Source organism: Sarcophilus harrisii, chromosome 1, assembly GCF_902635505.1.
Source record: "Sarcophilus harrisii chromosome 1, mSarHar1.11, whole genome shotgun sequence".
Lineage (NCBI taxonomy): Eukaryota > Metazoa > Chordata > Mammalia > Dasyuromorphia > Dasyuridae > Sarcophilus > Sarcophilus harrisii.
In genome coordinates, this window is record NC_045426.1 from 86,637,845 (window position 1) to 86,659,487 (window position 21,643).

Genomic DNA, 21,643 nt, shown 5'->3' on the forward strand with positions numbered 1-21,643 from the left:
TGTTGAAAACTCTCTTTGCATGTATCTGAAAAAATAAAATATTTAAAAATTTTTAAATTAAGTCTAGGGTTAGACTTCAACAAAACTAGTAATAAATGTAAATTGACTGAGAAAAAGAAAGAGGAATAGAAAGATTTTAATTAATTATGAGTTTTTCACTTTTTTTGTGCTGTGCATCCCTTAGACAATCTGATGAGATTTGGGACTCTACTAGTATTTTCGGTTCTTCATTTTCAGTGATGTTTTTTTTGATTGATTAGCACTGCATTTATTTTTACGTATGAATGAATTTTTTGGTCCTCCCTTAAATTCATGGGTAAGCAAGAAATGGAAGAGAATATGGTAAAGTGGAAAATGTTGCTGTCTAAAGAATTATAAATTTCAATTCCTGAAACATGTCAAAAAATCTTGGGATTTGCAAGATATCTTGGGGTTCCTGGGCAATATTTCTTTCTTAAGGACCATGCCTTAAACCCAAATCATTCTGGTTCACATTGTTTGACCAACAATAGGTCCCAGACCAACCCTCATTTTGGTCATTGCTTGGGTGTTGATTGATTCAGAGTCAATGTAAACAGCAATTGCTTCTGTTTGGACTAGAAATCTTGAGGGTCTTCCCATTGCAGATTGAAAAAAAAAATTTAACTAAAAGAGGCCATTCTCTGCCTCATTTCTTACCTAGCCTTAATCACAGTCAAACTGAGACTTGTTAAAGATCTTAGCTTTAAAAAGTCAAGGTCTCCCACTGCATCCAGAGTTATCTCCAGTAGTTTTGATCTATATCTTGTCACTGGACCCTGATGGCTCAGATGATCTTGTACAGACTTCCCTCACGTAAGTCCAATTCACTCACATGTCACTAGCATCCCCTCCCGATGTCAGTACTTTTTGAGAATGAAGGACAAACAATAACAATACTGTTGCCTAAATTCATAATTGAAGAAAATGCTACATTTTGGTTAGAGATTAGGGAAAGAAAAGATGGAATTTTTTTCTCATCCATATTCACTGAGCTTCTGAAATCTATTCATAAATCTCTCAGGAATGCTTAAGAACCCTTAGTTTAATACCTTCATTGGATGAAATGCAAATAATAAAAGGATTTCCTTAAGGTCACATATCCCTTATATGATGGAATTCAGGATTTGAACACAGAACCAAAGCTCTTTATGGAGCCTTTATGGAGACTTTATGGAGACTGAAGAAGACAGGGGAGGGATTAGAATCTCCAAGGCCAGAAATGAGGAGGGTTGGGGGCAGGTTTCCCAGGTGAGGTTAGAGGGAATGAAGGTTTGGAAGCCCATAAGCAGTACTGGTCAAACCTGTCCAAGGTGGGGCTGTGATTCCATTCAGATCAAAAGCTTAGACTTTTGAGTGTCTTCCTTTCCCTTCTTTGCTTTGCACTGGCCTGTTTTCCCTTTGTTTCTTTGTAGAAGAATGGTTGGACAAATCCTTCCCTGGGTTTAGAGAAGAGGGAGGGAAAGGGTGTTTGCTCACTTCTAGCCTTGGCTACTGAAAGGGAAGAAGAGTGGATTAGAGTTAGAATGAGTGTTCCAAGCCCTGGAGGGTAGGGGTGGGAACCAGTTGTCAAGTCCAGAGGTGATGGGATGGCTGTAAAGCCTGGGAGAGCCTAGGAATGGGAGTGATCAGGATTAGGGACTTTTAGCATCATCATTCAAACTCACTGAGCAGCCTGGACCACTCAACAAGAACAATAACTAACAAGCTTTCATTCTACAGAGATTTGTGACTCACAAACCATTTACCATGAAAACTAGGCCCAGATCATGTCTTATTTAAATTTGAAATCTCCCCACAGTAGATGCTTAAATGCTCGTTGAATGATGACTTTAGAATAAAGAATGATGACTTTAGAAAAAAAAAGTATTTATTAGAATAAACTTCTAATCCTGCCCTTAACCCCAAACCCTCCGCCATCTGCCCCAAAAGTACCCAGATTATATTTTACTCCCCTTGGTGCCTTCTTTATTCCAGTCAGACAAGATGACTTGCTGTGACCTTGAATCTTCCCTGACTTCTTCTGATACCGGTGATTCTCACAGACTGTCTCATAGACCTGGAATCCCCCACCCTTCTACTTCCACCTGTCAAAATCCTTTTCTTCCTTCAAAGACCAGCTTTTGTAGTACATTGTGTGTGTGTGGGGGAAGCAATGATTCAGGAATCAGAGGATCTGGGTCACATTCAGCCACTGATATTTACTACCTATGTGATTTTAATTTACTTCTTTGAACCTCAGTTTCCTTACTTGTAAAATGAGAGATTTGGACTACATGGTTTCTGAGAATCCATCTAGCTCTAGATTTAGGATTCTGTGATCTTTCTGTCTCTCTAGGTTTCTCTCTGTCTGGGATTGTCTTGACTCCAGGCCCAGAACCCTATCTACTGAGACATATAGCTGCCCATCAAAATAGCCAATAACTGTGACATATCATATTAGATTATACTATATCACATTATATATTGTTTATTGTATCATATGTCACATATCACATCAAATTATATTATGATATGAATTATTGGAGGGCAAGACCAAGGCACTGAGACCAAATTGAAGTATTATATACAATGAGTCATTGCAGCATAGTGGAATGAGGCTGGATCCTCAAGGCAGAGTAGCCAGTATTCAAGTCCTGCTTCTGACCCATACAGTCCATGGACATCTTCTTAATGCCTCAGACACTCTCTAAGACTGTAAGTTATAGATGAGTTGCCAGTTTCAACTATTTGTTTGCCTCCTTCCATTGAAGAAAAGTCCACATTGGGAGTTCCCACACAAAGTTACAATTCTCCTTCTGGCTTCAGTCTTTGGGAGACAGGGGCAAAGAGAGGAACTCTATATTCCTTCAGCCCAGGTGGGGTGGAGAGAGCTTTTCTGGTCCCCCTACCCACCTTTTTTTGTTTGTTTTGTTTTTAATAGTTCTATTTAATCTCAGGAAAACAAAGGCTAGTTTTTCTTAGCAATGAATCCAGTTTGCCCATGCATCTCCTCCAGTGGACAAGGATCCAGCTTTTAAGATAAAGAACAAGAGACATTGTTCCTGTCCATCCCCATTATAAAGAAAAACAAAAAGAAAATTCTTGTAACACATATACATAGTAAAGCAAAACAATTCCCACTTTGTGTCTGGAAAATTTATATTCCATTCTGTCCCTTGAAGGCACCTTTTATTGGTCAAGGGTTGAGAAGCAGGTGCCATTGGTTATGGTTAATCTTTGCTATGTTTGGAGTTCCTAAATCTTTCAAAGTAGCCTTTCTTTTATTAGTGTATATATTCAAGATACATATAGAGTAAATGGAAGGTAACCTTAGAGATGTCAGAAACACTTTGCTCAGGTAACATAATTGATGAGTATAACTTCACTGTGGGTCTCAAAGCGGTATGAAAGGCATACTCAAAAAAGAGATATTTAGCACTCCTTGGCTTATCCAGACAATGGGAAGAAAGGGTGGAGGAGGAAAGTAGTACAAGTAAGGGTCCATGGTATGGTCCTATCCCCTTATAAGGCAGGGAAGGGAGAAGGGATTTATGGATTTATTTTATATATATACTTGAAATTTCCCTGGTGTATTTTTGCAAGAGAAAGGAAAGGGAGGTAGAGAAGGAGGAAGGAAAAGACAAAGGAAGGAAAGAAGGAAGGAAGGAAGGAAAGAAGGAAGGAAGGAAGGAAGGAAGGAAGGAAGGAAGGAAGGAAGGAAGGAAGGAAGGAAGGAAGGAGGAAGACAGGGAAGGGGAATAAGAGAAGAAAGAAAAGGAAGTAAGGAGGAAAAGAAGAAAGAAGAGAAAGAAGGAAGAGAAAAAGGGAGAAAGGAAGGAAGGAAAAAAGGGAAGAAGGAAGAAAAGAAGAAAAGGAAGGAAAGAGGGAAGAAAGGAAGGAGAGAGGAGGGAAAGAAGAAAAGGAAGGATTCAAAAAAGGAAGAAAAGTGAGAAGGAAGACTCATTTATTAAATGTTTAATATATACCAGGCACTCTGCTAGCACTAGGGATTCAAATACAAGAAAAATAAAATTTAGTACTTATCTTCAAGGAACTTACATTTTTAAAAGTTATTATAATTTTAATTATAATTCTTTTTGTTATTATTATCATTACTCCTGACTTTGAGGTCAGCTCTCCATGCACTATGTCAAGATTGAATTTCTTTTTTTAAATTTCTTTTTAATTTTATTTATTTTTGTTGTTATAGCTTTTTATTTACAAAACATATACATGGGTACTTTTTCAACATTGATCTTTGCAAAACCTTCTGTTCCAACTTTTCCCCTCCTTCCCCCCACCCCCTCCCCCAGATGGCAGGTTGACCAATACATGTTAAATATGTTAAAGTATATGTTAAATACAATATATGTATACATATTTATACAGTTTTCTTGCTGCACAAGAAAAATTGGATTTAGAAAGAAGGTGAAAATAACCTGAGAAGGAGAACAAAAATGCAAGCAAACAATAACAGAAAGAGTACAAATGCTATGTTGTGATCCACACTCATTTCCCAGTGTTCTTTCACTGGGTGTAGCTGGTTCTTTTCATTACTGAACAATTAGTACTGATTTGGATCCTCTCATTGTTGAAGAGAGCCACGGAGGAGCTTACATTTTAATAAGAGAAGATAGTAAACAAAAAAGAGCCTAAAAGCAGAAATGGGATAGGGGGAATAAAGGTACCTAGTACAGGGACATGGTTTTGAAGAATGGCATCCAGGAGGGAAATGAAGGTTGGCCTTGGTCTCTTCACAAGATGGAGACCCTTGGAGGAGCTAATAGGAGAGGAGGGCAGATAAGTTATTCCAGGTTAAGAAGACTACAGAGATGATTCTATATTCCAGGACAAGAATTCCTCAGGTATGGGGGGAAGTTCCAGGGCCAGAAAGGGAATGAAGCTGGATTGCCTTGAACACACCAGGCTGGCTCTAGCCATCCACATGCTCCGATGGCTTCCTTTGCAGTCTGTGATATGTTTGTGACAAGGCCAGGAGGATTTGGACTGAGACCATGACCAGGGCCTCTCTCTGCTGTAAGCAGGGAATGGAGCTGTGGGCCACCGTGCAGGCCCAGGTAGCCCGTGACTTTTGGGTCTTGTACCCTTGTGTGCAGGTGGCTCCTGTGACCAAGGCTGGCTTTGGGTCAAGCTGCAGCCCTCATGGGCTGTTGTGACTGTAGTTTCTGAGAACAAATAAGGTGGTAACAACTTGAGACCCTGAGATTGGACTTCCCCACAACTGGAAGCTGTCTGAAGGAAGAATCCTGCAGTAGCATCTTGGCTTCTTAGAGAAGGGAAAGGATCCAATGATGGCCCTTAGAGCAGAGACTGGAGCCAGGCCTTCAAGAGGGTTCGGAGGACCAGAGCTTGCCAATCTGCCCCCAGATTGCTATGAGCTTCTGGGACAATGCGGGTCCATGGCAAAAGGCAGTTTTTAATGGAGCTGCTCTAAACGTGTATTAACTCCCCAAGGAGTTGTGGGCTGTATGAGTACTTAATGGTTTTTTTTTTCCTCTCCGTTTTATGGCTCTTAAGACTTCTTTGCATTTTATGCGTTTTCTGTGTGTCTGCCCCACAACTAATTTGAATTTAGTGCGCCAGATGCTCATGTGAGAATCAAGGATCCACCTTTAAGGAAACCTTTGTTTCTAGGTTTGAATAGATTTAGATATTTTCCAAGAGAATTACAAGTGAGCAGAAAGAACTAGACAGAAAATGATCCTCTTGAGTGAGACCCCCAGAACCTGAGCAATTACTCCGAACCCAGAGTACTTGGGTAGGAGGCTGAAGTGGGGAACCGCAGCCATAAGGTAGCGCTTCCTCTGGGCCCAGGGATGGGCTGCTCATTGCCTAAGAGAATGTAACATGCTTTGGGCTAACAACAAGGCTATAACTGTAGCAAAGAAAAGACATACTGTAAGATTCTCTCCTGCAGTTCTTGGAATGCTCTGGTTGGACTTTGAGCATTTGCAGAGAGGCTGCTTTGTCCTGAATCAAACAGCTTGCCTAGGGCCGGTGGGGGATTGCCAAGCAGATCAGACAGGTCTTTCCAGATAGGGAGGATTGGTGTTTATGGGTGCAGGCCCAGCCCAACCTTCTGGACACTTTACATTCTGGCCTGAACTACCAGGAAGAAGTTCGGCCAGCTTTGGGGCCCTAGTCCTGCATGACTCTTTTTTCCCTCTTTCTGCCCAGGTGGTAATGTGAGCAGAAACTGCACCATGGAAGGATGGACAGGCATTGCCCCAGCTCCCTACCCTATTGCCTGTGGCCTTGATATCAACTCTACATTCCATGATGAGGTGGGTTATGCTGAGCCCTCCTATCAAAACATTCTCCCTATTTCAAGGAGACTTTGAGTCACATCTACTTCCTCATTTTATCCCCTATTAATAAGAAAACATAATTATTGATACCCTAACGGCCAGCAGAATGTTCTAAGTCCCACCCAACTCTGCTCTGTGAGCTCCAGGTGATTTTAGCTAATGTACTTCCCTCCTCTGAGTCTCAGTTTCCCTATCCATAAAACTAGAATAATCATACTTCCAACTCATTGGATTATTGAGAGGATCAAAAAACAATATATGCAAAGCTTTTTGTAAACCTTATAATGCTTAGTAAATATCAGCTCCTTGCTTTATTCCAAAGCTAGAAGGAATTGAATTTCAGGGAAAGTAAATGCCTCATCTATGATCACACCATGTATGTCAGAAGTAAGATTCAATCACAAATCTCAAAAAAAAAAAAAAAAATGGCCTGATGTTTGGTATATCCTATCTTGGAATAAGCTGAATACTGGACGAATGCCACCCAAATGCCATCACTTTGTGCATCCCCAAAGTAAGAGTCCATTATTAGGTTCTGGCCCAAGCCAGGGCCAAAGTCTTTCTCTCTTCCCCTCTCAGCTTAGCCATCTAAAACCCTCAGGCGCTTCCCAGATGCTGGCAATCAGGAAACTGGCAAAGATAGGGTTCACACTATTTGGAGCTAGAAAAGACCTCGGAGATCATTTAATCCACTCCCTTACCACATTCACCCCAGCTCAATGTCTAATGAGCTTTTTGGGAAAGGGAGGAAGATGGTAAAGAGAAAAGAAGATGCTTGTTATTACACCCTTTTCTTTTTCTTTTTCTTCACACCAGAAAGGGGCAGCTGAGATTCTCTTTCCTGAACCAAAATTGTCAGGCAGGCAGGAAACAAGTGCTTCTGGTTATTCACCGGAGGCAGGACGGGTCAGCAGCTTGGGAGGAAAAAAGTTGGATCTAACTCTTTCCAGGCCCAAAGGCTACCCTTTTGTTAATGCATATTTCTTTTCTCCTGCCTCCCCCTCTTATGTGAAGGAATTTTTCTTTGGCACTGTCAAGACTGGATACACCATTGGCCACAGCCTCTCCCTTATCGCACTCATCACAGCCATGGTCATCCTGTGTATGTTCAGGTGAGGCTGGTATCTGGGTGTGGTTGGGAGAAGAAAGATTCAGATCTCAAAGCCCTGCTACAATGCTTCTTCTTAATAGGAACCGAAGCCCTCGCACCTTTCCCCACTTACGTCTAGGGATGGTGGGTGATCAATCAAGCCCCTTCTGCCCTCTGACTCTGGCTCTGCCGCCTGACTCTTGGCTGCAGCTGGACTCTCTCTATGACCCTTATTTCTGGGTGGCCATAATTTGGCTAATTGAAACATCCCATCCGAAGGCTAATTATTCCTTCAGCTACATTTGGAGAGGAGGCAGAGGAGAATTGTGAGGTTAAGATAAAAACTGCATTCGACTCTACAGTGTCACTCTGCAGATTATGGTGGGCTCTGCAAATAATTACGGGAGCAGCTCTGGGCTTTGGAAAGAGCTCAGCTTGCAAATAGGGCTAGTCTAGCAAACAGTGAACTAGTCCTTCAGAAAGTGACAGGCTTTAAAAGTAGTCCCAGGATTTGCAAATAGTGGACTTTGTAAACAAGGAATGGACTTCACTAATACTGGACTTTGCAACCATTGTATCTGTGGGCAAAGGAAGAGAGTTGCAAAGATCCTGGAAGGACCAGGAATAGAGAACGTGGTGCTATACCCAGAGAGTAAGAGAAGCTAGAGCAAAAATAAAAAAGACCTTAGAGATCATATCTCACTGAGATCCTTCATTTTCTGGGTGGCAGACTGCATTGAACCCTGGCCTTAGTTTCCCTATCTGTAAAATGGGTATGATGCTAGCATCTACCTCATAGAGAAAAGATGACAAGAGATTGTGAGGGTTAAACGAGATAGTTTTTGTAAAGTGCATTTTAGAATTTAACGTGCTATGTCAATACTAGCTAATATTATCATTGTCATCATCATTAGTCATCGCAGTAGTGGTAAGGACACTGGGACCCCACAGGAGAAAGACTTGTCTAAGATCACATGGCTAATTAAGTGATTTGCACCCAGCTCCTCTGACGGCTAGAGTGCTCTGTCCACCATAGCATATTAGCTCTTACACAGCTCCAGCTTTGTTGACATTCTCATGGGGATCAACTTGGTCTGCTTGGTCCCAGATCAACAGGGAAAACTACCGGTGGGGCAGATTTGGGCTCAGTGCATGGGAGAGTCTGTAACCATTAGAGCTAACAAAAAAATGGACTGAGCCATCTCAGTAAAGTCCCTGCCTGTCTTGGAGGTTTCAAGCAGGGGCCGTCCTGATTATTTGGGTGAAATGTTTGTGGAAGAAATTACTGCCCAGGATCTGAGCTAGGATTTAAGACTACTTCTTTAGGGTCTTTTACACCTCACTACCCCTTGTGATCAGGCATTTAGAACACCAAACACCCAGAATGCTTCTGTCCTGGGGGAGATCAGTTCAGGGTCCTGGTTGGTGCTGTGGTCTGGAAATGGTGAGGAGCCAACAGGGACGACCTGGGAGCGAGGGCAGGAGGGATGGAGGGAGCTGGGACAGGCGCATTAGGATATCTCTGTGCCCTTCTGCCTCTCGCAGAAAACTGCACTGCACCCGGAACTACATCCACATGCACCTGTTTACATCCTTTATCCTTCGGGCAATTGCTGTCTTCATCAAAGACATCGTCCTCTTCCAAGACAGCGACTATGACCATTGCTCCTCTGGCCCGGTAAGGGGCAGCCAAATCCCAGGGGGATTGGAACTGTTACACAAGGAATTTCTGAAACCAAGACTGGGGGGCTCTGGGTACCCCTCAACATCAACATCCTTTTTTCTCTCTCCCTATCTCTCCTTCTCTGCTCTCCTCCTCTTCTCTCTGCCTCCATATTTTTGTCTTGGTTCTCTCTCTGTTTCTCGGTTATCTCTGTCTGTCTATCTGTCTCTCTCCTCTTTTAATCTTTCTTCATATTTCTGCCTTTCCTTAATGCTAGTTCTGTTCCTTTCACATTTCTCTGACTTTTCCAGTCCATCTCTCACATTCTGTCTCAGCTCCGTGCTATACTTTGTCTTTCCCTTTATTCTGTCTTAGCTGTATCTCCTGTGTCCCTCTCTCTCTTCTCTTCCATCTGTCACCCCATATCTCCTACCTCTCTCCATCTCTCTGTTCTATTTCTCTCTCTCTTTTCCTCCACACTTTTCTCCTTCCCTCCTCTTTATTCTGCCTTTTTTTCCCTCTCACTCTATTCTCTGTGTGCATCTGTGTCTGTCTGTGTCTCTGTGTCTATGTCTGTGTGTGTGTGTGTGTGTGTGTGTGTGTGTGTGTATCTGGCTCTGGATCTCTATTTTCTCTGTGTGTCCCTGTCTTTCTGTCTGTCTCTCTGTATCTTTCTCTGTGAATCTCTGTCTTTCTCTTTGTCTCTGTCTCTGCCTCTCTGTTCTCTTTTACTGTATCTTTCTGTGTCTCTTTCTCCTCTCTTTATTCTTCCTCTATCCTCTTTTTGTTTCCCTGTCTCCTTTCTGTTTTTCTTCCTCCTGTCTCTCTGTTTTTGTCTCTGTCTCTTTCTGTGTGTGTGTCTCTCTCTCTTTCTGTCTCTATCTCTGTCTCTCTCTCCACTTCTTCCTCTCCCCCTCCCTTTCTCTGTATCTTCTCTCCTCCCCTCACTCCTTTAGCTGTCCTACCTCCCCCCCTCACCTCATGCCACTCATCCTCTGGTCCTTTAATGACCTTTTCCCATGTCTTCCAGGTCAGCTGCAAAGCTACTATGGTGTTCTTCCAGTACTGCATTATGGTGAACTTCTTCTGGCTGCTAGTAGAGGGCTTCTACCTTCACTCCCTGCTTGCCATTTCCTTCTTCTCTGAACGGAAATACTTCTGGTGGTACATCCTCACTGGCTGGGGTATGTAAGGACATGAGCAGAATGGAATGGAGTACTTAAGATGGGGTGCTTCCCCATAAAATCCCGAGTCCTGGGGGGATGGATATAAGCCCTGGATTTGGGGGTGGAGAAAGGAAAGCAATTTCCCATGGTTTCAGAGACTGGAATGATCTGATAGGTAAGAATTGGACTGCAAGGGATCCTATTTCCTTGCTAACTACACCAAAGGTATGAAAGACCTCTGTCTTTGAGATAACTGATAGCAAGTTCAAATTTTCCCTGGACTTGAGAACTTGAATTGCCCTTCAAGAGATAATTCTTGTAATGAATTATGAGATAGTTTTTGTAAATGCTTAGCACAATGTCTAACACACAGTACGATCTTAATGTTTATTCCCTTTCCTGTCTTACTGTTTAAAAAAAATGGCATATTCATGTCGCTGTTTGCAGAGCCTGTCATTGTTGGCTGATATTGGGGTAGGAGGGGGAAATTAGGTCACACTTTGCAGAACCTCTAATCCTATGATTAGATTGACACCTAATTTGCTGACCTACATTGGATTCTGCCTGTTTCGGGGGTGTATGGTTGTAAGATGAGGAGGCAGTGTTTTAGTTATTTTTATCTCTGTTACACCATTGAATAAACTTTTGGAGAGGTTCACTATAAGGGCTGTTTAAGCTGCTGCCTAAAGAGTTCTTCTCCTGGATTGTCTACAAGGATTGGAGCTTCATGCTTCTCTCTACCTCTACTTTGCTCTGGCTCCCATTTTCTTATTCTGTCTCTTTGTCTTTCTATTGTCTATCTGCCTCTGTCTCACCTATTTCTCCTTCCCTCCCTCCCTCCCACCTTCTTCTCTCTCTCTCTCTCTCTCTCTCTCTCTCTCTCTCTCTCTCTCTCTCTCTCTCTTTCTCTCTCCTTTTTCTTCCTCCCTCCCTCCTCTCTCTTCCTTCCTCTCCTTTTCTTCTCCTCTCTTTTCCTTTCTCCTCCTCCTCCTCCTTCTTTAAATCTGTCTCTCCCTGTGTATGTATCTTTCTGTCCCTCTCTCCTTCCTCTTCTCTCCTTTCCACTTCTCTGTCTCAGTCTCTGTCTCGCTCTTTCTCTCTTTCCCTCCCTAACGCTCCCTCTCATCCACAGGTGTCCCTGGTTTGTTCATCACTGCATGGACACTCACCAGACTCTATTTGGAAAATACTGGGTGAGCACACATTTTTCTCATTCATGGATTCCCTTATTCCCTTCCTAAAAGGAGCACTCTTTTCCACTTATTCTAGCTCAGAAAATTGATTTCTTTCACTTTCCTTGGCCTGGGTCTTTTGCTTAGCCTGCAACATCCCTCAACCAATGGAATCATCTGGCCCACCCCTACTTGGGTCTCTAGAACCCATGGTCCCCTGTTTAACAGGATCTGAGTTTCTGAATTAGTCTGGAAATCATTCTGTCATCCTGGAGGCAGTGTGCTGTAGTAGAAAAGTCCCAGACCTGCATTTCCCAATGCTGATTCCCTCTGGATACACTCTTTCCCTTCTCTGAGCATATCTTCTCTCTTTTTTTCTCCTAAGGCAATTGGGGTTAAGTGACTTGCCCAGGGTCACACACCCAGGAAGTGTTAAGCGTCTGAGGCCAGATTTGAACTCAGGTCCTCCTGACTTCAGAGCTGGTGCTCTATCCACTGAGCCATCTAGCCATCCCACATCTTTGCTTCTTTAAAATTTTTAAATTTACATTTAAACTTTTAAAATTTCCTAATGACTTTAAATGTCTATGATTCTATGTCTCTCATAGAACTATAAGAGATTACTCTTACTCTATAAGAGTAACTATAAGAGATAATATGATTTAGTGGAAAGAACCTTTTGCTGGGGTTCAAATCCCAGAGCTGATAAAATTCACCACATCACCTTAGTGAAGTTGATTCTTTGCTCTGAGCCTCAATTTCCCCACTTGTAAAATGAGGATGCTAATACTACTTCTGCTGCCGAAGTCATATAATTTTTCTGAGTAAAGAACTTTGTAAACATAAAAGCATTGTGGAAGTCAGCTATGGATATCTATATTTTAAGTTTAGATAGTTCCTAAAATTTCTTCTATGTTCTGAGGGTCTAAGGAGCAAAGAGACCTGAGGAAGGTCTGGTATCAGTCACTCATACTTCCTTGTAAATGGCTATGCCAAATTTTGAGAGCAGGGCTTTGTTTTGAAGAGGGGCAAGTTATAATTTTCCTTCCCTAGACCAATGAGATAGGTGGTACAAGTGTTAAGTTACAGATGGAAGAGCTGAGGTCTCCAAACCAAAAATAATTTATCAATGATCACATAATTGCATAAGCAGTTAAGGCCAGGATGTCAACCTAAAACTAACTCCAAATTCAGTGAGATAAGAGATTCAGGTGTTAAGCCCATTTTACAGATAAAGAAGCTGAGGTCTCCAAGCCAAAAATAATTTAGCAATGATCACATAATTACATAGCAACTGTGAGGACCAGATTATCAATTTAAGACTCCTAATTCCAAACTCAATGAGATAAGTAGTATAAGTGTTGAGCCCATTTTATAGACAAAGAAGCTGAGGTATCCAAACCAAAAATAATTTATCCATGATTATGTAACTACATAGGAAACGTTATGTCCAGGATTTCAACCTAAGACTCCTACCTCCAAATTCTAGACTTTCCCTTTTATATCACATTGGTTCCTCCCATTGGAGAAGGGGAGAATGATGAGCCCTGGGAACCTCTTGGAGCTGGGAACAGCCACTTTTCTGGAGGGAGGATCACAGAATGCTTTAATATCTCTCAAGTCTCCCACCTTTTCTGAGTTCCCTTTCCTGATTTGTAGGTGCTGGGATAGCATTAACTCTCCATACTGGTGGATCATCAAGACACCCATTTTGATCTCAATATTGGTAAGTCCTTCCTAGAAGCTTGACAACTCCCCTGAACCCTGAGGAGACAGAACTATTCAGGTTCTCTGGACCTGGGATTCCTGGGGATTAATAACCAAAAATGATGTCACTTAAAATAATACACCACATTTTTCTACTCTTGAGGGTTTGTAGAATGATTTCCTCACAACTACCTTGTGAGATAGGCAGTACATGAAGAAGTGTCACCTTTTCACAGTACTTTGCCCTGGGTCACACAGCTAGTAAATGACAGCCTATACTTTGCATTTAGATTCCCAAGATCAGGATTCTTTTCTATTCCATCAGTCTATATCTATGCTACATCAGTCCTTAGTGGATCAAGTTTTATCATTCCCCTACTGGGTAAAGGAGAGGAAGGGCTCTCTCTTAGCCCAAGTCATCCCTTTATACTTACCTAGGTTGACTGGAAGAGTACCCAGGTATATGAAGGTTCCCCCAGGCAAAGAGTGTTACCTAACCACCCCATTCCCCTTTATCTTCTTGGCCAACCCTGGTTCCATAGGTGAACTTCATTTTTTTCGTCTGCATCATCCGAATTCTGGTTCAGAAGCTACAACCCCCAGACATGGGGAGAAATGAGAGCAGCCAATATTCGTGAGTATGATGATACCTTTCCCTCCCCACAGCCGCAGCTGGAGTTGTCCACAGTCCTGATGACTAAGTTCCTCACATCTTCCACATCCCCTCCCAAACCTGGAAGGGAGAAGATGGAATCCCCAGAATGGAATAGAGATCTAAGTAGAGGAAGTTTGTTAGTGAAGAAGTTGAACCAATCAGTCCCTTGAAGTCTTCATTATAGGAATCTGGGATTCTGAATTCTCTTTTAATTCCAGGGTTTTTGTTCTATGATTCCAAGATTCTACACTAGTATTCTGTTCTATGATTTTAGAATTCTGGGATTCCATCCTATGATTTTCAGATTTTTGAGGCTATGATTAAGTTTTGTGAGCCTATGATCCTATTTTTATTCTAGCGTTCCATTCCCTGATTTTTCAAAATTGTGTGCAGAGACATCTCAGGTTTTTATTCCAATATGTCTAATTAAAACAAGGCCAATCTGGTTTTGGGCAAGAGGAATGGTCATCTATTTGGAACTGTGATTCTGATGAAACTGGGTCACATAATGGGCCTGTGCACCCAAGTCATACCTCCTGCCTACATATAATTCCATCAATCCAGACTGGAAAAAGTAGTGTCACCCCACTAAGGACTGTGCTAATGTGACAAAGGCCTATTTACTCATGGGGTGCCCTTGGGGTTAGGCCCTTGTCACATTAATATAGTCCTTGGTGAGGTGACCTGTCATTGTAGTTCTAGAAAGTGATACTGAGAAATGAGTGGAGAGAGGTGGATTGCAGAGGCAGATAGAATCTGGGATCATCCCTTCTTTCCCAAGCTCTAAATCCCAGCTTTTCTCATAAAGGAGATTAAAGAAATGATAGGGATCTTCTAGCCCAACCCATTCATTTTATGGAGTAAGAGGTCACATAGACAAAAAGAGGTGGAGCAGTAATATGCATCAAACTGGGAAATATCAGCAGCTGAAATGTCTGCAGCTGGAAGAGATCTCTGAAAGTATCTGACCTAATAATCTCTTTCAGAATAGGAGTCTATTATGATAGCCTCAATATATGATTATCCAACCTGTGTATAGAGGTCTTCAATGACGGGGGAACTCATTACCTGCTAAAGCATCCAATTCAACTTTTGGACATTTTTTGTTGTTAGGGATATTTTCTTTACTGGAACCAAAATCTGTTTCTCCTCAACTTTCTCCCTCCCTCTCCCCCTCTGCATTTCTTATATTTTTTTCCCACTTTAACAGCAAGGATAATAAATCTAATCCATCTTTCAAATACTTGGAGACCACTCCAGTCAGGATTAGGACTCAGTCTATAAGGAAAACAATTTGTCTTGAGTAATTCCCTTACCTGTACCTTTACCCTTATCCATGAGAAAGTTCTTTGAGCAGTAAAGATACCTAATGAAACACATGTATGTCCACCAATATACCTTTCCACTGTATTTCTGTCCCTAGGAGATTGGCCAAATCAACATTGTTGCTGATCCCGCTCTTTGGGGTGCACTATACTGTGTTTGCCTTCTTCCCAGACAACTTTAAGAAAGAAGTGAAGTGGATCTTTGAGCTTGTTTTGGGCTCTTTCCAGGTACAAAGCTAGGTCCAAGATTGGGGACTCAATATGGGGTCAGGGTAAGGGCTTGGTTCAGGGTTGAGGAGGGGGTGAATGAGAAAGGATACAGCTGATGACTTCCATGGATGTGGGCTCAAAGCTAGAGTTTAATTCAGTGAAACTGTTATGGCCTGAATAATTAATTCAAGCTCATAATTTGGAAAGGGATAGAACTGGCCTTCTGTTCCAGTTTTTGGCCAGAATTGTAGAATAAGAAAATATGTATTAGCATGGGGAAGGGAGATGGGGAAGACTAGAGGTGATGGTCCTACCTTTTTTCTACCTGGGGAAGGTGACTTTGACCCTAAAACAAAGAAGGGAGTTGGGTGTAACTGCATCCATGGATCCGAGGACTAGAATCTGAACTCACCAAGATACAGATAAAGGACTGAAGTGAGATATGGAGAATACACCTGAAAAGAGATGGAGAGAGTTCAGGGCTGGTGAAAAGCAGTGGATTTAGGAATATGGGGTCAATGGAAGTAGATGAGGAGTTCAATGGAAAGGCAAAATGGAGGGGCATAAAGAAGAGAGGAGTAGAGAAAGATGGAGTGGAAGAAGGAAGCAGAGAATGGAGGGGAATAGAAGTTCATAAATAAGGGAGTAAAAGGAAGAAGGAGGTCAATTGAGAATCAAAGAATTTGGAAGGAAGAACTGATTCAGGGATGGAGAAATGAGAGCTGGTGGGAAGAAAGGAGATTGAGAGGAATGTGAAAGGTGGGAATAGAAGATAGGAATGATAAAAAGAAATTAGAGGTACAGCAAATAAATTTATGTTTGTACATCGCTTAGCATGGTTGTAACTGGCATATAATCAGTACTTAAATACTTATTCTTTTCCTTTTCCCTTCCCTTTCATTTCTGATGAGTAGGAGTCTAGTGGATTGACTAGCTTTTGGAAAAAAAAAAAAAAAGATGTTTCATCTCAACTCCCTCTTTCCTCCTACTCTCTAAATCCCTCTTTTGGCCACTGATTCCCAATCTTTCAGTCTCTTAACTAGTTAAAATGGTCCCCACATATTTTTTAGACTATTTCAGGTCCCATACTAGCTCCCTGCATGCTCCCTTCCCTTGAGTTAAGGGTGAGATCTCTGACCTCCTGGACCCAATCTAATTCTCAAGGTCTGTCTCCTTTCTCCACAGGGCTTTGTGGTAGCTGTCCTCTACTGCTTCCTCAACGGGGAGGTAAGATGAGGGGGGTGATCCTGTGGCATAGGAAAAGGTATGGGCAGCCTTCACTGTATCTTGCTTCAGGATCCAGAAAGGCTGAAACCAAATCTGCATAAAATTTAATTAGGGCATGTAGAGTGAAGCTGTTAAAAAATAAGTATGTTACAAGGTGAATAAATAAATATATATATGTATATACATATATATTTATGTATGTATTTTAAGTATATATAAAATGGGTTTCCCCACTTAATCCATTACTTTTTTAAGGTGTCTTTCAGCAAGTTGGAACTCCAAACGATTCATCTTTTGATGTTTCTCTCCACTCTCATTTATTTAATTCATTCAAACATCTCAGCCTCTCTGTTTAGTAATTGGTGGTCTATTTTTAAAAATTGCATTTATTATGTACCTAATGTGGGCAAAATCTTCTATTAGGCCCTTGGGGGGAAAAGGAGTAGCCCCCAGATATTTAAGTCCCTGACATCAGGCAGCTGTCCCCATGTGTAAAGGGGATTCTTTCTATGAGAAGAATTTCCCTGAAGGCTGGGGACCCATCTCAACTAAATTTTGAATCCCTCCAGTATTGAGCAGAGTATACACAGTAGGTTTTTATTGAATGAAGGAATAAAAAAAGCCAAAGATGTCAATAATCTGTAAACCGAGATTAGCCTTAGAGAATTGATTAGGCTGTTGTAAGATCATGGAAACAAGACTGGTCAAAGGTTAGGAAGTCACAGATTTCTAAGGATAACAGACTTTGGATGAAATCTTGTGCTCCATGTCACCTATTAGTGGCTCCCTACACATCTTAGGTCAAAATTCTATTTGACTTAAAGCTCTCCTCTGTCCTCTTGCCCAGCCAGTTCTAGCCTCTGGAGAATTGAAGAAGGGGACATGCTCCACTGAGTCCCCACTGGCTCTTAGTTACTCCTGTCAGTGTTTGAGCACTTTCCATCTTGGTGCCTTTGCCTGAAGGATTCTTTCTCTCTCTCTCTCTCCCCCGCCAACCTCTCCACCTCATTAGGTCCAGGCAGAGTTCAAACGTAAATGGCGACGGTGGCACCTGGAACGATTCTTGGGCCCAGATGTCAAGTACCACCACCCATCTGTGGGCAGCAATGGCTCCAACTTCAGCACACAGATCTCCATGCTGACACGGACCAGCCCCAAGGACCGACGCTCCTCCAGTTTCCAAGCTGACTTTTCACTAGTCTGACCGGGGTACCTCTCATTAACCCTCCCATATCTATCAGAGTATTGGTCGCAGCAAAGACCAGGCAAAAGGCACCAAAGATAAGACTGTAACATGGAGAAAAGCTTGCCTCACACAGAATGCCTCTTTGGTTCTTCTGCTCTGTTAGAATCCTCTGATTGGCTTCCAGAGGCATAGCTAGCCCATGGTCTAGAAGGTCAAACATTCTTGGAGTTCTCCAGGCTTATCTGGGTCCTATCCCATGAGCTGTTCCCATCCTAGTCCTCAAACTCAGGGAGCTGCCATAGCTCAACTGATAGGGGGCCATGAGAGAAGGATAAGTGGGAAGGGTTCAGGTCTTTGGGAAGCTCACAAACTCCTTTCCGGCCCTGGCAAGTCTATGCAGCTCCTGGAGGAAATGGCTGGACAGGTCGAGAGAACGGTTCCCTCTTCTGGGATCCATGTCCTTCCTTTTGCCTGTCACAGGCGGTGAGAACAAACTGCCCTTTGGCAAAAAGAATCTGGGCAAAGGCAGAAGTGTGACACATGTGTGTGGGATAGAGTTATCTAAAACACATGGCAGAACAAGGAAATCAGCCCTTCTCCGTTTCATTGCTGAGGCACTGGGAAGAGGGCCAAAGACTGAGACTGAGGAAGTCTAGATACACCTCCCCACAGATGAAAGGAGGAGAGTATGGATACTTCTTTTTGGGCTTCTTGGGCTTCCATTATTTCAGAAAAGAGGAAGGGGTTGTGGAGGATAAGGAATGGACAAACATGCTTGAAGATGTCACATTCAGTGTGGGGGAGGGAAAAGAGTCCTGGATTCAAAGTTAGAAGATAAGGGTTTGTAACCTAGATGTTACTTACTAGTTCTATAGCTCTAAGTCAGTCACCTCCCTTTTCCCAGTCTGTTTCTTCATTTGTAAATGGATTAATAATACTTGTCACCTACCTCACAGGGCTGTTGTAAGAATTAAGTGAAATGATGTATGTGCAACTCTTTGTAACCAAAAAGTAATAAGGAAATATAAGCTATGGTTATTATTATCCACCCTTTCTATTAGCCTCTTTCTTGCAGGCCTTTTTGCAGGGACAGGATAAATGGAAAGATTATAGAACCTTCTGCAAGATTTAATAGGATATGAACTCCAGGAAGACACTTCTGAGAAGAAATGCCTTTTTCTATTGACCTGTTACTACTCCTCAAATTTCATCATAAGATCTCTGTAGCATATAACATCTTCTCTCCATTCCCACTCTGCCCATCATGACTTATCCTTCTTGCCCTCATCACCTCAAGGTGAGGGGAATGATCATAGGAGAATGATGAATAGGAGAGCCTTTGGTATCCTAGAGCTCCAAGTCCCTACAGGGTACAGGGAAGCCATGGCCCATAAAAGACAAATGGAGACATCTATTCCTCTATTCCATGGGATATGTCAGATTACCATGCCCACCCCCAGTCTCATCCCTTGGCTTCCCTGGGTCTAACATGGAAGGACTCCTACTCCAGAATTGGACCATGGACCCAGTGAACAATCCTGAGAAACTAGGTTTGAATTCTAGTCTGCCACTGCCACTCACTCCTTGTGCAATCTTAGGCAAATCCCTTCCACTCACAGGACTCTGGTGGGCTCAGATGAAATAATGTATAGAAAACACTTTGCAAACCATAACAAGTACACAAATGCAAGGAATTATTATCTAATTATCCTTATCATTCCCCAAACCTTCAGCAGTCAAGAGCAGATATGTGGAGGAGTCAGTCACTCAGTCAATAAACATTTATTAGGTCCCTCCTATGTGCCAGAAACTCTGCTAAGCTGTAGGTATGCTAAGAAAGGCAAAAGATAAATCCTCATGGAGTTCACAAACTAATGGGGGGTGGTAACATATACAAGATAAATAGGAAGTAATCGACAGAGGAGTAAGTGCATGGTTCCAGACAGTCTAAAATAGCCCAGCCATGGAAGGGAATAGAAGGTGTACTGATCAGGAAAATGAGTTAAGATCTAACCACATATCACCATGATCTGCTGCTTTCTCCAGCATATGGGCCTGGGCCTCCAGTGCCTTCTCCCATTACCTTAGTAATTCCCCCCACCCCCACTGACTCCTACCTGGGTCATGGTCAGTAAACCAGGGCTTGTAACTACCTGGGGGTGGGGGGAGAGAGAGAAAAGCCTACATGAAATGAAAGGCAGGGAGGGAGAGGATTATCAGGACTTGACACTCTGGCCCAGGTAAGGTGCTGAACCATGACATCAACTGAACCAGATAAAGCCGAGTGAAGACACTTGAAACCACAAAGCATCTATCATCCAGAAGATATTAGAATAACTTGGGGATGTGTTTGCTTATGTTACCAATGATGTCAACCATTTTCTCTTTTTTTCTGAGGCAATTGGGGTTAAATGACTTGTCCAGGGTCACACAGCTAGGAGGTGTTAAGAGTCTGAGGCCAGATTTGAACTCAGCTCCTCCTGACATCAGGGCTGGTACTCTTTCCACTGTGCCACCAAGCTGCTCCATGTCAACCATTTTCTCAAGGCAAAATTTGTAATAGCAAGACCATTGGATTTTTAGAAGAGGTCAAATTTTTATCTGCCTACATATAGCCCGTGATTGGACAAAATTCCTTCTCTTAGCTCAATCTGTAAATTGAGGGAGCTTGACTAATGATATTTAAGAAATTTCCTTGCTTTAAATCCCAAAGTCTTTCCTAAACACACACCCTTCAAAGGCAAGTATCCTTTTGGATTAAGGCAAAGTTCCAAGGTTCAGAGCTCCCTCCCAGGTGCCACACTGAAGAATAATATTAGCATTTCAAAAATCCCCTTTCTTTCTTGGAGAAAGAATGTGAACTTCAATCCAATTCACATGCATGTCATAGCATCACCTATCTGATGTCATGGTCCTCTTCAAGAACAAAGGACAAACAACAACAAAAATGACACATCAAAAGGGATGAGTAATTTAGTAAAGTATTTTAGGTGCTACCTTTAAATGAAGTCAGAATTTGGTGCCGAGATTGACTGCTTATAAATAAGGGACTGATACTGAGAATCCAGGCTAAACCTAAGGAATTCAAGCCAGGGACCAATCAATAAGAATTTTTAAGCATCTGCTATGTGCTATTTTCCTATTCTATGTGCTGCAGATACAGCTAATGAAACATTCCCTGCTCTCTAGGAGCTAGCTTGCATCTACTGGGAGATACAAACATCAGCATATTTAGGAATGTTCAAAAAAGGTGATGGAAGGGAGAGGAATTACCAGCAGCTCAGGGAGGGGACAGGAAGGTTTCACATAGAATACAGGCTCAGAACTGGATATTTGAGAGATGGGCATGCAGAAAGAAAGGAGAACTAAAGGTGGGAAATAAAGGACCTTAGCTGAAAGTACAATCTGAACTCAGTCTCCAAACAGGAGAAATCAGGAATCAGTAGGAGTCCAGGATGTGAGTGTTCAGGCAGGGTCAAATAGTAAGTACTGGGGTGCTAGCCATCCAGAGATTCTGGGTCTAAAGCCTTGCTCTTATGGAGGTCACAGTCTGAAAATATTATACAAGCACAGATAGGTAAAACATAATATTACATGTTAGAGAAATGCAGACAAGACTTTCCAACGAAGAAATTCATTACCATTCGAGAGATTGAGGAAGGCTTCCTGGAAAGAAAGGTGGTATTTAAATTGAATTGTAAAGGGTATGGAAAACAAAACTCAGAAAAGGTGAAGAAGGGCAGGTATGATACTCCAGGCATGAAGATAAATGTGCAAAGTCCTGTAAGTATAAAAATACAGGGTGTACATCAAAGGGTGTACATCCAACTCTATCTAGAGCACACAGTTCTGGGGGAGGAGGGGAAGTAATAGGAAATAAAGCTGGAAAGGCAGGCTGGCCCGAAGCAGAAGA

At 42.2% G+C, this 21,643-nt stretch overlaps 1 protein-coding gene across 1 annotated transcript in view; it reads left to right on the forward strand.

The window, feature by feature from the left end:
- The window catches only part of VIPR1 (vasoactive intestinal peptide receptor 1), a 76,858-nt gene extending 58,082 nt beyond the window's left edge, over positions 1–18,776 (forward strand). Inside the window, exons 4-13 of the mRNA XM_012543488.3 lie at positions 6,199–6,305; positions 7,344–7,441; positions 8,965–9,097; positions 10,113–10,266; positions 11,381–11,441; positions 13,080–13,146; positions 13,670–13,761; positions 15,206–15,335; positions 16,503–16,544; positions 17,557–18,776. Coding sequence (XP_012398942.1) covers positions 6,199–6,305; positions 7,344–7,441; positions 8,965–9,097; positions 10,113–10,266; positions 11,381–11,441; positions 13,080–13,146; positions 13,670–13,761; positions 15,206–15,335; positions 16,503–16,544; positions 17,557–17,748 — 1,076 coding nt within the window. The 3' untranslated portion in view covers positions 17,749–18,776. The remainder of the gene's footprint in view (positions 1–6,198; positions 6,306–7,343; positions 7,442–8,964; positions 9,098–10,112; positions 10,267–11,380; positions 11,442–13,079; positions 13,147–13,669; positions 13,762–15,205; positions 15,336–16,502; positions 16,545–17,556) is intronic.
- Positions 18,777–21,643: the final 2,867 nt, after the last annotated feature.